Raw genomic sequence first — 15737 nt, forward strand, 5'->3', positions numbered from 1 at the left:
AGTCTGTGATTTTTTATTATCAGGGGAGATGAGAAGTATCTCTGAATTCTCATCATGTAGCATGCTGTCTAGCACTGAAAGGTCAAAGTGGTAGGAGTACATCTAAAGTCTACAGCTTGAACGTTTTCTTCAGTATCACACTTAGGACTGTAAATGCCAGATTGAATTACATGTTGTCCTAACCTTACAGGTTAAGATACGCAACATCAGTGGGAGCTGCCACTGAAACAGTGCTTGCTGTATCTGGTCTGGAATCCCGTGGGGGATTACCCATGGCGATTACAAACTAAAGAAGGGTACAGAAGAGAGATCATGTTATGAAAGAATGAATCACGGTGTTAAACTTCAGAATTTATGAGGCCCAAACTAAATAGGATTACACATACTGGTACTGCAATGCAGATGAGGTATTTCCGGGCTGACCTTGCGTGGTTGCTTCACCTTAAGGATAACTCGGTTCAGTCTTCTCTCGCCATATTGGTCCATGGTAAACAACTCACAGGAAACATTAACAGAATATTGCATTAACTGTATGCACTGCATGCAGACACCTAGCATTTAGAAAACGTGATCTTATATTTTAACCTCCAGTACTTTGATACAATCTAGGAATTTCTAAGTTTACCACTTTTCAAAAATTATATATACATGTATATGTGTATATACACATCTTTTAAGTGTATATGTACTATTTATGTTACATACATATTTTCATATATATATAATTTTGCATGTATATGTATGTACATGTATATATGTATGTATATATAGAAACATAAATACAAAGAACACATAATGCTGCTTCCTAACACCAGAAGGAGATGTGGGCTGGGGTTTTGTCGTAGCCAATTAATCTCTTCTTTGATTCATTTTAAGACTTAGACTCCAGAAAGTAGCCTTTCCCTGTTTTTGGTATCTTGTCATCTTCATAATCACTTGCTCCTAGACTTTTCTTCTGTGGATTCTATTTTACCCTGAGGTCTGCTGACTTGAAGATCACAACCTCATGAATGAAGTATAGTGGTAGACGCCAGAGTGGGCCAACTCTGTCTGCAAAATTCAGAAGCTTCGGCTTGTCATTTGGAGACTGTTTTCCAGGCACAACTTAGCAAACAGGTGTGGCAGAGAGGCAAATCAAAGGTTCACTTTTGCCAGTAGGCTGTGCAGAAGGAGCACGGGTCATTGCTCTGCAGTTTTGCAGCCATCTGTGAAGGGCATGACCTTCTGGATATTGGTGGGATATTAGAGACCCTCACCCTGCTGTTAAACTTGACCCCCCTTACCTGTTAGTTGTATTGTTGTGCACATGACTCTTTCTCTGTCCCACATTCTAGGTGCTCATGTGACTATCACGGATCGAAAAGTAGCATTAGAATTTCTTAAATCAAACGTTCAAGCCAATTTACCTCCCCATATCCAACCCAAAGCTGTTGTTAAGGAGCTGACTTGGGGACAAAATTTGGGGAGTTATTCACCTGGAGAATTTGACTTGATACTTGGAGCTGATATCATATATTTAGAAGAAACATTCGCAGATCTTCTTCAAACTTTGGAACATCTCAGTAGCAACCGCTCCGTGATTCTTTTAGCTTGCCGAATTCGCTATGAACGGGACAACAGCTTCTTAGCGATGCTGGAGAGGCAATTTACTGTGAGTAAGGTTCACTATGATCCTGAAAAGGATGTACATATTTACAAAGCACAGAAGAGAAACCAGAGGGAGGACTTATAGTTGACTCTAACTTATAAGAATTATAAGTTATTGAGTATGTCAGTTAAGGCCTCAGACTGGGAATTGAGACGGGGAATTGAATCATATTTAATGAAATGGTGTATTGAACAAAAAGTCTAACCAAAGGTGTTCTCAAGGGGCAAAGCACACGTGCAGTTTTAAAACGAGGCAGCACTTTCTCCATTGCTGTGACTTTTTAGTTGTATTTTACTCTGAAAAATTCAACTAACATTAAAAGAATGTATATCTGTCCCATACTGCTCCCCCTTGATACAGTTTTCCCTGATGACATAATGAAGGGCTGGTATAAGGGTGTCTTCAAAGCAGTGAGCTTGTTTTGGTGAGGCCAACCCACGCTGATATTTTACATATGTTCTTGGAGGTTTCATCTCCTGCTTTTCAGCTTAATTTCCAACTTAGGTATATAAACAAAGGATTAAGTAAAAAATATTTTTTTACTTTCTGAAAACCCCTGAAATCTTGGCCCTCCATGTGCTATGCACAGGCTGTCTTCTCCAGAAGCTGCAGGTTTTTCCTTACCACTCCCCCTTCTCAAATGTTGTTTTTATATTTCTTGCCTAGGTTTTCCCCTCCTCCTGTAATGCTTAGGGTAACAATGAAGGCGGTTTTAAATCACACCCCTTCAAGGGAGGTTAGCTCCCTGAGGAGAAGCTCCTCCTATACTGTACTTGTAAGTGCTTATTCCACGTCTGGATTCCCCAGAGGATGGGGAGCTTCTTGAAGGCCAGGACTGCTCATGCCTCTTCCCCAGCTGCCTCTCAGTAGCCAGTGTCTCATAGCCAAATACTGGTTGAATGAAAAAGATACATTCCATTTAGAGGGTACTGGTCTTGAGTTAAATAATTGCTACGTTATTTTATGATTGTCTTAGACTTTATGAATGAAGTCATACATCACATACACATTTCATTTTTTAACAATGTACAAGCTTAACAGCTTACATACAATTAGATGACAAGACTATTATAATCTCAGTATGGTATTTGGTACTAGAGATAGATTTCCCTTGCGAAACATTAGGAACAAGACTTCCTCCTTTCTCTTAACCTTTCAGTGACTCTCTTGGATGTGAAAATACCCAATACATTATTTTCTACATATATTTTAGAGATTTTACTTTAATAAAGATGAATTATGCATGAAAAGTTCTGAGCATTCTATGATGTACTGGTTCAACATAATTCTGATAAATGCACATGAAATAGAAATATGCATAGCATATTAGCAAATCCATAAAATGCCAGTAGTGTGCCACAGATAAACATGGAAGGCAAGTGAAAGAGGAATTGAATTTAAATAATATAAAACCGAAACAAAAACCAACAAGGCGGATCCCTAACGAAAGGCCAGTCCCATTCAGGTATGTTGTTAGAAGTGAGTATTTTCATTGGAGTTCAGCTCCTTTAGTATCCCTGACTTAGGAGAACAGATACTGAGATGATTGTGGATGTGGATGGAAACTACATGGGATGGAGTAGGTGTGGAAAGCTTCAAGATGTCTGGATGGTTTACCAAGTGAAGTAAGCAATTGGTGGTTTTATTTTATTTTATTATTTTATTTTATTTTATTTTATTTTATTTTATTTTATTTTATTTTATTTTATTTTTTGCAATTGGTGGTTTTAAATGTTCATAAACATTAGAGAAAAGGTTGAAGGTAATTTTTTTTTGTCTTAATGGAACAAAATAAAGGGCAAGAAATATTCAACAGGAAGAGTTTGGTTGTTTAAGTGAAAAATCAAATGATTTTTTTTTTTTTTTTTGCTTTGGGTTTCAGATGTTGTCATGGGCTTAGTTCCCTGGGGAAGAATCCTCAGAGATGGAGTTTAGGGTGCAGAAAGTTTAAATGGGAATGCTTTTAAGATGGACATCTCTGAGGGAATGAAAGTAGCAAGACTGGGGAAGGAGGAGAAATTGGGCTGGGGTGCAGTCAGAAAAGCCCTCAGAGAAGTGAGAGCTGTGATGGCCCTGCAGTTGGGCCATAGTCAGGCAAAGGGGCAGGACTTTATATCCCTGTGGAGGAGATTAGTCCTGTGATCTGAGGAGCAGGACCATAGGATGAAAATACCTGGAGAGGATCTCGGCTGAGAGCCATCAGCCAGCATTCCCAGAAGCTGGGAAGTGACTGCTTCATGAGTATGTGGGAGTGAGGGATGGGGAGAGGATATGTCTGGATAGGATGCCACCATGTACACTGTAAATGTCAATAAAGTTGTGACATCTTTCTCTTATATTAAGGGATTAATTGGTCCCATGAATATGCATTCTATGTGTGCTTGTTTTATCCTCAAGGATAGAACTAGTCTAGTTCTAAACCTACTGTACACTTAGCCTTGATTCTCACATTGCTCAGTTTCTTAGAATTTAGTTACCCCGGGGTATCAATGACTTTTTCCACGACTACAAATACTGGCGCCCAGATGTGTTAAAATATATGTATGTATGATACTGGGTTCTCAGAACTACCACTGTCTCACCACTGTAAGGTATGCTGTCGTCTTCTAAGTGGATTACTTCTTAAGGGTATCTTGCTTTTTTAATTTTAGTTCATGATAGAGCCATCTGAAGCCCTGGTACTATCGTTGGTTAGTTTCTAGTGGAACATTTATTCTTTCATACAAAAGGATCAGAATTCTAATCAAAGTACTTTACCTAAATTAACTGAACACTAAATGAAAAACCCAGGGCAGAATAACAACATTGCCTGGGATGTTTTATCTTCCCAATTTCTGCTCCTAGAAGACAAGATCTATACCTCTTTCAAGTGTTAGCATGGTGCCCTCTTCATAAAGGGCAAGTGTTTTCAAAAGAGTAAATAGGGCAGCTTGGGTGGCTCAGCGGTTTAGCACCACCTTCAGCCCAGGGCGTGATCCTGGAGACCCAGGATCAAGTCCCACATCAGGCTTCCTGCAAGGAGCCTGCTTCTCCCTCTGCCTATGTCTCTGCCTCTCTGTCTCTGTCTCTCATGAATAAATAAATAAAAATCTTTAAAAGAAAAAAAGTAAATGTTTACTCATGAAAAATACAGATTAAAAAAAAAGCAACAACATATTCCTTTACCGATTCCTTACTGCCTAATTTCTGTACTTTATTTTCCCTTGCCCAGGGTAGGAATAGATAATCAGGGAGGTAAAAAAATAAAGCATACTTTCAACAAGATTATCATGAACTTTATAAAAGATTCACCTCTAATATCAAATCCATTTACTCTCTATGCTTTTAGTTTATGGTGGTTAAAAGAAGCATTTATCAATTTTTAAAACAAAAATAAAATTTTAAAGTAATTTAAAAAATCATTTTAACGTACCAGTTTGGTAAAAGAGGTCCTAGACATAGGGCCTGACATCACAGTTGGTGAGATAGTCATGTGACTTATTTTAGTGTCAGAGACGTGGTCATAATTCCGCTGCTACCCCAGAACCTCTACCTAAACAGAGCATCTTCAAAGTCTTTAACAAGAGTGAGGCAAGACATTGCAGTGAGTACGGAGAGCCTTATTCTCGGAAACAAGAGACTTGGTTTCTCTTAACACTGGCAGGAACTGTATGGAATCAGGGCGGACCTCAGTTCTTTTTTGTCACTTTAAAAACGGAGGATTTGTTAGCTTAGAAGTTTCTTTCCACTCTTAAATCATGTTATGCCTTTCTTTGTACAACCAGCAAAGTGTTAAATTTTAACACAAGGAAAGCTGGCATGCTGAAAAACTGTTCCCTCGCTGAGACTGTTTCTGAGGAAGATCAGAAGGGAAAACCCAGTAACAGAGGTGTGAAAAGGAAGGCCTACCTACCAAAAAGCCTTGTGTTAAGGCTGGTTCTGCTACTTCTAACTCCTAAAAAAAAAGCAAAACAAAACATACAACTATGAAGTTTGACATAAAAAATACTAACTGGCATTTCTTTTTTTAAAGATTTTATTTATTTATTCATGAGAGACAGAGAGAGACACAAGGCAGAGTGAGAAGCAGGCTCCATGCAGGGAGCCCGACGCGGGACTCGATCCCAGGACTCCAGAATCGTGCCCTGGGCCAAAGGCAGGCGCCAAACCGCTGAGCCAACCAGGGATTCCCCCCCCCCTTTTTTTAAAGAGGCATGTTTTTATTATTTAGCAGATTCTTAATGCTTATGAACCAACCTCCACATATGAAGAAAACCATACTTAATAACAATTTCCTCTTCTCAGTGTCTACCCTAAAGATAAACTAGCTTGTATTTATACTAACGTGTGCATATCTGTAACAGACAAAAGTCACAACCAAAATGTCCACAGAAGAGAGTGCTTACTAAATAAACTAGGATACTTAGACAATGGGATACTGCACACCACTTAGCAACACTGACGCAGATGTACATATATTGAAATAGAACTGTCAAGACACATTCAGTGAAAAAGTACCATTTATGTAAAAAGGGGAGAGGAGGAGAGAATAGACATTACATTTGCATGTACATGCACAGATTGTCACTAAAAGGACGCACAAGAAACTGCTTTGTACTGCTTCCCATTTGTAGTTTTTTCCAAATGTACATACTACTTAAGGAAACAAAGTTAAAAAATAATGAGGGCATCATCAAGAAAGTGAAAAAACTTGAGAAATGACTGCAAATCATATTACCGGATAAGGGTCTAGCCAAAAATATGTAAAAAAACCCCAAAACAAAACCCTTAAAACTCAGCAACAAAAAAAAACACCATTTAAAAAATGAACAAAGGACTTCGACATTTCTCCAAGATACACAAATAACCAACAGACGCGTGAAATGATACTCAACATCATTAATGAGTTGCAACTCAAAACCACAATGAGATACCTCTTCACACCCATAAGGATGGGCATAATTAAAAACAACAAATGTTGGCCAGGGCATGGCGAAATTGGAACCCTTGTACAGCACTGGTAGGAGTGTAAAGTGGCGCAGGAGCTTGGGAAAAATTTGGCAGTTCCTCAGAAAGTAAACATAGAATTACCATATGGCCCAGCAATTCCACTCCTAGGTATATATCCAACAAAACTGAGAACAGGGACTCAAATACTTGCACATGAATGTTCATAGCCCTATGTACAATAGCCAAAAACCCCAGAAATATCCAATGTCCATCAGTGGAAGATTGGATAAATTGGCATATATAATGGATTATTATTCAGTCATAAAAAGGTACTGGTAAACGCTAGTGTGGAGCAGCCTCTAAAACATGCCAAGTGAAAGAAGCCAGACACAAAAGGTCACATATTATGGCTCTATTTATATGAAATATTCAGAGTAGGTTAACTATAGAAACAGAAAGCAGATTGGTGGCTGCCAGGGACTGGAAGGGAAAATGGAGAGTAACTTTTTAATAGGCACAGACTTTCATTTTGGAGTGATGATGTTCCAAAACTAGATATACAGGTAGTGGTAGGTAGCATATTATGAAGGCACTAAATGCCACTGAATTGTTCATTTAAAACGTCCATTTTATGTGAATTGCACCTCAAAAACAAAAATAGCATTCAAGTGGCTGGAAATACCTTTCCTCTACGGTTGTTAGGCCCTCACTAGAATTCTAAGTCCCAGTTTGGTTGATGTGCACAAGAAAGATGTGGAGAAATTAAAACACATAATGGCAGGATAATGCTGATTAAGGCAATGCTTTTCTGGGTTTTTGCCTTAAGCAATTTAGTGGAATGGTGGTATCATTTATAAGATGGAAAAAACCAGCTGAAGGATGAACAGATTTAGAGGAGAAATTAGAGCTCTGTTCTGGACCACTTTTGCAGCCTGAGTGTAGATGACAGGAGCGTATAGCACAGAGCTAAAATTGTATGATCATTTTAGAGTGGTTTCTTTGGCTTGTCTTAGACGGATCTTCCTGAGGACAGACTTTTTTTTTTAATCTGAATAATTTTTTTTTGAAGATTATTTATTTATTCAGAGGAGAGAGAGAGAGACAGACAGACAGGCAGAGGGAGAAGCAGGCTCCATGCAGGGAGCCCCACGTGGGACTTGATCCTGGGTCTCCAGAATCACACCCCAGGCTGCAGGCGGCACTAAACCGCTGCCCGACAGGGACTTCTTAATGCACAGAAGCGTGTCTTGAAGTATTTGTGAAATAAGCAACTGTCAGCAAAGGTATGGATAAAGATAGGTACTCTAGGCTTTTATTGGAGGTTCAAGCACCTGAACATGGGTTACAAGTAGGGTGGCCATAGGTCCTGCTTTGCTCAGCACAATCCTGGCTTATGCCTGTTGTCCCTATTAATTAGTATCACCCTTTCACTCTCAAAAACATCTGCACAAGAACTTACATATGGTCATGCTTTGTAGAAAAAATAAAATTCACGTAATTCCTTCAATACATTGCCAGGTGTATCAAGCTTAACACATCATGGTGATTTTTTAAAAGGTACTTTGGAATAAATGCAACTGCTTATTTTGAGAAATTGAATAGGAGAGAATCTTTTATTATGTTTTAAGCAAAGAGCAGATTAACCACACCCCCTCCCATTTCCTTCCATTTTATATGATCACAGAACTTTAGAATTACAAGGGGACCTGAGAAGTTATCTATTTTTATTGTTCTTCCAATGCAAACATGGATTTTAAGACACTAGAGACAGCTGGTCGTATGTCTCCCATTGGTTTTCTCAATAGGGTGGTAACATCTCCGAATCTTCAAATAGGCACTGTTCAATCTTACTGAACAAAGAAATCTTGTGCTAAAAATGAGGAATACAGTAAAGTTAAATAACTGAAGATATGTTCTTGTTGCTCAAATTAGTTTTCTGTTGCTGTGCAACAACAAGCTTGTGAAATATTCTAACATGAATTTTGCTCATTTAACAAAAGTAATAAACCTAAGGTCAAGAAAATATAGCTTAACACTACTGGCAAAAAAGAGAGAGGTCCCATCCCCAAAAAAGAGACTTACAGAGTTTTTAAAAGCATGTTTATGTGACTGCACATAAATGTGTGTAAAAAGGGCATTATGACAGTTGATACCACAAAGATTACAGTAAGAAAAAAGCACTTTATGACAATATTTCACAAATTCACAAGGATCACTTTAATATACAAAGCAATTGCTACCATTCTGAACACAAAGCAGCTAATATGTACATAGTGTTAATAAAATGCATTATAACTCAGTACATTTTCTCTCTTTACACAGAGCACAAAAAGATTTAGGTAAAAAAATTAAAACAGGGATGTTTCTAGAATGTAGGGAATTTTATTAGAAATGTATTTCCCTCATTATAGTTATTTATTTAGTATTCAACTCCAATAGCAACATCAGAGTTAAAAAAATTAATACCCTGTTTTGTGCTGACAGTTTTGGGGGGAGGTATTCTTTACCCCAATCCTCAAGGAAAAATTAAAACAAAAACAAAACCAAAAAGCATCGTTCTCTCTAGAAACTTCCCTGATTATTTTGTTTCTAAAAAGTTTCAAGTGATACATCTAGGTTAGAAAGAATTCCTTTTCTGGGTGGGGATGACAACTGACATGTGGACAAATCAGTTGAGGACAATCTACATGAAAAACTGCTAACTAGCACTCTTTTTGCCACCCCTAATAAATCCATACTCACAGAACAATGTTGACAAATTATTTCCCACTTTTAATATAAATAATTTTATTACATACACAAATTGGAGTGGCACCTGGATAAAAATACGTCTATAAAGCATTTACCAATTCAATTTTAAAAACATAGGAAAATAAAACCTCCCAAACACAATGATAGATCATTTCACTTGGCCAACTAACGTTAAGATTATTATCTGCAGGGATTTTCTTCCTTCCCTACCAATTTTTAAACAATCTCAGGTTTACTCTCACATTTCTGAGATGTTTCAGACAGAAGCTTGGAAATGCCATACTTCTATAGGCAAGTATCATATAATGCCTGTATAAAGTAGGTAAAATCTGAATTTCCTACCCTTTGACCCTTTTCAAAGACATTTCCCACAGACTGTTCATTCTTCTTTTACTTGCTGGTGAGAATAATTAAAAACACATCATGTTATGCCCAGCTAGGACCTGCACCCACAGTACCAGAATGCAGACAGGTCAATATCTTCTCTCTGTGCTAAAACAACTCTGCCTGTTTATAATATCATCTTGCTTCACAGGCTTTGTTCTATTTTTTTTTTCTATTTTTATTTTTTTAAAAAATAAATTTCAAGCTAAAACACCTGAAATATAATCCCTCCATTCAAACGTTATCTGGTCCCTCTTAAAGTTTGTCTGCCCCCTGAGGACACATACAAAGGCTTAAGCTACATTCACTAATCAGTAAGAACTTATCAGAAGCAGGAGTCAGATGGAACTTCAGCACCCTGTTTGATTTATTTGAAATTCTTCCATACTGACTCAGCTTCATGATAATGGTTCAACCCCTCAGGGATTAGTGCCTCTCCTAGCCATCGATTCGAGAAAAGTCAAGGAAACCAGTTCCCAGTACATACAGTGACTGTGCAGTCAACTTAAAAAAGTCAACATATCAACATTAAAAGTATTCAAGATGTATGCAAACCATCCAACAAAAGTTCTAGTTGTGCTTTGTACAATTGAGTGAGCAAACGAATCCCCCAACCCTTCACCTACAGGCTTGCTAAAGCACACCACACTTTCTCCCTTCTCACCTGACAGTCAAATTTAGGCGGCATTTCTTTGATATAAAGAAAGTCAATTTAAAGTGATAAAAACCTTAGTCAAAATGATTACATGTGGCTTTCATCATGACCATAATTACCTTGAAAAGTATTTTACTGCTCTGGACAAATTCATGGATATCTCGGCATCCTACAGACAACATCAATGTTGGAAATGAGAATAGTCTCATTTAAAATTGGAAATATCAATTCACTCAAGATGCTTTTCTTTCTGTCTTTATCCATGATGAAAAAGAGTAACACTAGGTTCAAACCATCTTTTAATTAACTAGGCTAGTCAAATCTATATAATTTCCTGTTATTTTTCTTTTACAGCTATTTGTAAGACTAGCCTTTAGGTACTAATATATTTTAATGAAGAGTTTCCATTTTAAGAAGTCACATGATTTCAAGAGAGGAGAAAGACATCAAAAGTCAGTTGACAATTAACTGATGAGGGAACTTCTCAAGTTGTTAATACCCAACTGGGTCATTTTTTAAAAGTGCAAGTTACACCAAACATTTACAAAGAATACAATGTAAATATAATCCAAATAAATATACAACTTTTGTATTAGGTCAATGGGAAACAATATACCAAAAGTTTTCAGAGCCATAAAGGCAACAAAATAAAGCCTCTTGAAAATAACTGAAACGGTGTGTAACTTATATTGTTCTTAAAACCCACTTTAAATTAAAAATCTTAACTTTATGATATTATCTTTATTTAATCCTGCAAAATGAAGCAGGATTTTGATCTTCAAAATAAAGAGACCAATTTAAGCTAGTAGCTGACTGTAGCTGGTCATAAAATTAAGAACATTTTAAAAATGTAAAGAAGAAATCTAGATTGAAGTCACTTCAAGTAAGTAAAAGCATCCTGGTTTAAACAAACTTGTTTCTTCCTAAGCCTTTGTATGATTCCACACATCACCCCACATGGTCAAAATGAATAGTAGGGATGAGGCCTGAGAGACCGAGAGAAACTTCAGCCAGATGACCTCTAATCACACAGCCTGCCTGACTGGTGTGTGCTTTCAGACACTAGCGCTGCTGCTGACCTACCATCCAAACACATTTTCTGACAAAATCCCTGCTCAAATGAAAACACCAAAATTCCTCCCCCAGGATGAGTTTTGAGAAATCAGTGGTACCTTTTAGAAGCTATCTTCAAAATGTTCTTACCACTGTTATAGCTGCCAGAGACAAAGCAAAAAACCGAATACTTTGGGGGCGGGGGAGTTTTCAAGTGACTAGTAACACATATAAAAGTATCAAGCCAAAGAAAACGAACAATAAAAAAAAAAAAATACTTGGAAGAAAATTAGAAGACAAAAATCAATCATGAGTGCTGGAGTAATGCAGTCCAAGAAACTACCAAAAGGGATGCAATAGAACACGCAAAAATGTAAAATTTCATCTGACTTCAATATACTATAATATTCAGCATTCCTGACTTAAGAGCTCTCAGAGCTTCAGATTATATACTGTATGTATTTATATATATGTACACATATATTATACAAATGCCATTCCCCCCCCCAGATAATATCTAAATGAACAGAGCACCTATGACAATATGATGGTTGCCAATATGGTACTTGAGTTTGAAAAGAATGAAATTAAAATTATATCTGATATCATTTTTTTAATAATGTGAACACATTGGATCTAGCCCTTTCTAAACCACTTTTCAGTTAAGCACTATCAAAGCTTGAAAACTCATAAGAGTAATATATCAAAAATAAACCCCTCCCACTTCATTTTCATTAGAGTTAATCTGTCCTATAGATAAAAGTGCCACATGGCCCTATATTTGCAAAGTAAGCGATACCAAACTTGCTATTTTCTAGGCAAATCAGTAGCATATGTACAGATTCCTATGATGACGTTTTCATTCCCTTTTGGCCAATATGAAGAGAAAAAACATTTATTACTGGTAACGTGGCCATATATGTTCTTGGCTACAAGATTTTTTTTTTTTATTATGTCATTTTCTTAATAAAGATTCTCAAAGTTGCATGCTTAAAAACAAACACCTTTTTTTCCAATTCTTGTAAAAAAAAAAAAAAAGTCTGCACAAAAGATGCTTAATTTCTATCTGTATAAACTGAAATCTTCAAGTCTCTTTAAGGGTCTAAAACAGATTTAGCAACAGAATACATTTCTTACCTCACCATGAAGTAACTGACTTCAAACCAGTGCAATCATCCTCAAGGTACAAAGGACCTGGTGTTTATAAAAACTTATAAATTCAACCAGCTCATACGGATGTGATTGCCTTGATTTATGAGGGACTAAGAGGACCACCAACTTTTCTAATTAAACTGAATGCCTCAACTTTTGGAAAATGGGTTTACTTTAGAGAATACAACTTGCTAATTACTAGGCAATTTTCATTTATAGAGTTTATGACATTTAAAACATTCTGACCGATTTAGAATTCTAGTTTGTGAATAGATTTGTGATTTTGCTTAGTTTCTGTTGAAGTTTTGGAAAATGACATTCTATGCTGGTATACAAATAATTTTTACGCTACAAGTTTCCCCATTAGCTCAGCAGGATAAACATCAAAGTTTACAGTCGTTTGAAAGCCTTCTTGAGAATCTGGTGAACTGTCCAAATATAAGACTACATCACTCAATTCTTAGAATGATGCTCCTTCATAAACTCTGTTCATCCTTGAAAAAAGACAATGGTTTGTTACAAACAAAAATATACCATTTACAAATATTAATTAATTACTTTTCAAACTGGACCCAATAATTAACACCTATATCTGCATATTTTGTTAACACATTAACAAACTTAACATTTAAAAACAACCCATGACTAAATATAAAATATTTTCTACACTCTTTTAAAGGAATAACCTTCTCGAGAAATTATATCTAAAGTTATGTCAGTCTCCAATTTTTAAAATCCACCTTAGTCCTATTTTTCTTTTAAAGGGTAACTTTTAGATTTATCAAGCTTAGTGAATAAAATGAGTAATTAATAATTAGAAGTATTACTGGAAACCATGTATGATACATATAAATACAGGTTATAGTCAGGGGTTCAAACAGGTACCTCCTTTGTAGGACAACAAAGGCTATACAGCATATAGGAAAAGCTAAAGCACAACTGTCCTTTTTAGGAGAAACCAAAATAAATGTTTTGCAAGAATGACAATCCAAATATTGTAGTACAGCAGTCATTCAAATATATCTGAAGAAAATAACTTTCCTTGTACATCTAATACTGTACTTTTTATGACTATATCCTTACAACTTTCATTTAAAAATTCACTAGAGATACTCTGTAAAAGTATGTTAATATGGAAAAGATTTCAAATCAGTATTTTTCTACAACACATAACATTTTATAAACAAATATATGACTTTATTTAACATCTTGAAGGCTTTCCTGTTGGTGGTATAATGTAAGTGCAAATGGGAACAGTTTACTTAGAAATACCTTTTTAAGTAAATGAGTGAAATAAATATTTTTGAAGGCGAGGACAAAAACATTTATTTAAAAACCTTGTTATATTCGAGGGGCTGGTTTACTAATGAGCATCTTTTTACTAAGAATTTAGTACTAACTAAAACAAGTTTTGTACTTTTACTTACTTCAATTTAATTTAAAATTCAAATACCATGCTTTTCATTCAGTTGGTTACTTCTTTTAATGTATTCAAAAATGTTGAACACATACAGAACTGAATTAAGAAGCAACAACTGCCCTATGGAAGAGCTATAGTTAATACAGAATGTTTTTAAGAACCAAGGACAAGTTTTCAGTATTGAAGAAGAGAATGTACATAGAAAGCACTCCGAATTCATTCTTAATTTCTTCAACACCATACTAAAATTCTTTTAGAGGGTATATCTCTTAACAATTTTACATAATTCACAATGAAAATGTGAAAACATGTCAATTTGGCAATCAACACTTCTTCATTGCACCTTACTTACTTTATGCATGCGGCCCACACATTACTTCAGCTCAAGAGGCTGGGGTAATTCTGTCCCTAAGGCAATCAAGGAGCTCAGCACAAACCTTGAAATCATTTTTAAAAAGATTTTCTTTTCCTCATTTCCCCCATCAATTTACAAGTAAACAAATTATTACTTCTTGAAGAGGGAGGGGGATGAAAAGCAGAAGTCTCTTCATGATTCCTGGTGCTGAAAATTTCTTGAGGGGAGAAGTGGAGGCAGGTGTTGGAACATTCACAGTTTAATGCAAAAGCACAAATGAATGAAATTCTGTAGTTGCTTTCAGGCAGTTTTGCGCATAGAAAAAAAGAAATGTTTAGAAAATAAAATGTTTATTTTATCTTTCTGGTTGTGGCCAAGCCAGTCCTTTTCCACCGTAACAGGTGAAATTTAAATCCCAAATTAATCTGATTTGTGGCAGTAAAGGTCCTTAAGTGCTTTTAGCTCCTCAATAAGTGTCTTATTTTGGTTTTCAAGCACTGCCACTCTGTTTTCTAAACATTTCACATATTCTTTCTTCTTTCTACGACACTCTCGTGCTGCTTCCCTATAAGTAAAAAAGGACAGGAAAAATTATGCAACATTTATTTCTATATCATTTATTTGGGGCTAGAGTACTTTTAAATATTTAGTTAAAAAACCCAAATATTTTAATATGTTATAGATTAGGCATTTGAAAAAACTATACACGATGACTTACAGATGATCTGTTATAAAATTTTAATTTAATATATCATAAGTTTGATTAAAAAACAACCCCAAATGTGGAAACCCCACAAATAACCCAAAGGGCTGAATGATCACTTAAAATTTAGAATTATATCACTGTTTATCGATATATTCTGTATCACACCTATAAAACTTGAAATTCTGTCGATATTGATAACTAAGATATTAAGGCTAAGTGTCAGTGTAAAAAACACCCTAAATAGAAATACCTCATAAATTCATCATTTCAGGCATTTAAAAAAACCTAACGAGTCTTTTCCTCAAATGATGTTAAGAAAACTATATATCTACATGCAGAAGAATGAAGTTGGACCGCTAGGACCCCTATCTTATACCATATACAAAAACTAAATGAAAATGGATGGATTGAAGACCTAAAACTGTTCAGACTTCTAGAAGAAAACAGGGGAAAAGCCTCAAGATGCTGGATTGGCAGTGGTTTCTTGCTATGCCACCAAAAGCAGACAACAAAAGCAAAAATAAACAGGGCCATACCAAACTTAAAACTTCTATGCATGAAAAAGGACATAATCAATAGGGTGAAAAGGCAACCTAAGAAATGGGAGAAAATATTTGCAAGTCCCATATCTAATAGGGAGTTAATATCCAGGACATATAAAGAACTTTTACAACTTAACAAAGT

General features: G+C 35.9%; 2 protein-coding genes across 17 annotated transcripts in view; one reads left to right on the forward strand and one right to left on the reverse strand.

The window, feature by feature from the left end:
- METTL21A (methyltransferase 21A, HSPA lysine) overlaps positions 1 to 15737 on the forward strand; it is a 68818-nt gene that overhangs the window by 11734 nt on the left and 41347 nt on the right. For 4 of the 12 annotated variants that reach the window (XM_077884982.1, XM_077884981.1, XM_077884980.1 and 1 more), the window contains exon 4: positions 1335 to 2898. The exons of 5 other annotated variants lie outside the window; for them this stretch is intronic. In XM_077884982.1, coding sequence (XP_077741108.1) covers positions 1335 to 1732 — 398 coding nt within the window. In that variant the 3' untranslated portion in view covers positions 1733 to 2898. Of the gene's footprint in view, positions 1 to 946; positions 1117 to 1334; positions 2899 to 5660; positions 11729 to 15737 lie in introns of those variants that run through there. 3 more of the 12 variants (XR_013372878.1, XM_077884987.1, XM_077884986.1) reach the window with 3 other exon arrangements.
- The window catches only part of CREB1 (cAMP responsive element binding protein 1), a 62385-nt gene continuing 55308 nt past the window's right edge, over positions 8661 to 15737 (reverse strand). For 4 of the 5 annotated variants that reach the window (XM_077884977.1, XM_077884976.1, XM_077884978.1 and 1 more), the window contains one exon: positions 8661 to 14912. In XM_077884977.1, coding sequence (XP_077741103.1) covers positions 14768 to 14912 — 145 coding nt within the window. In that variant the 3' untranslated portion in view covers positions 8661 to 14767. The remainder of the gene's footprint in view (positions 14913 to 15737) is intronic. The other variant, XR_013372877.1, reaches the window with a different exon arrangement.

The sequence above is a fragment of the Canis aureus genome, chromosome 36, assembly GCF_053574225.1.
Source record: "Canis aureus isolate CA01 chromosome 36, VMU_Caureus_v.1.0, whole genome shotgun sequence".
Taxonomy (NCBI): Eukaryota; Metazoa; Chordata; class Mammalia; order Carnivora; family Canidae; genus Canis; species Canis aureus.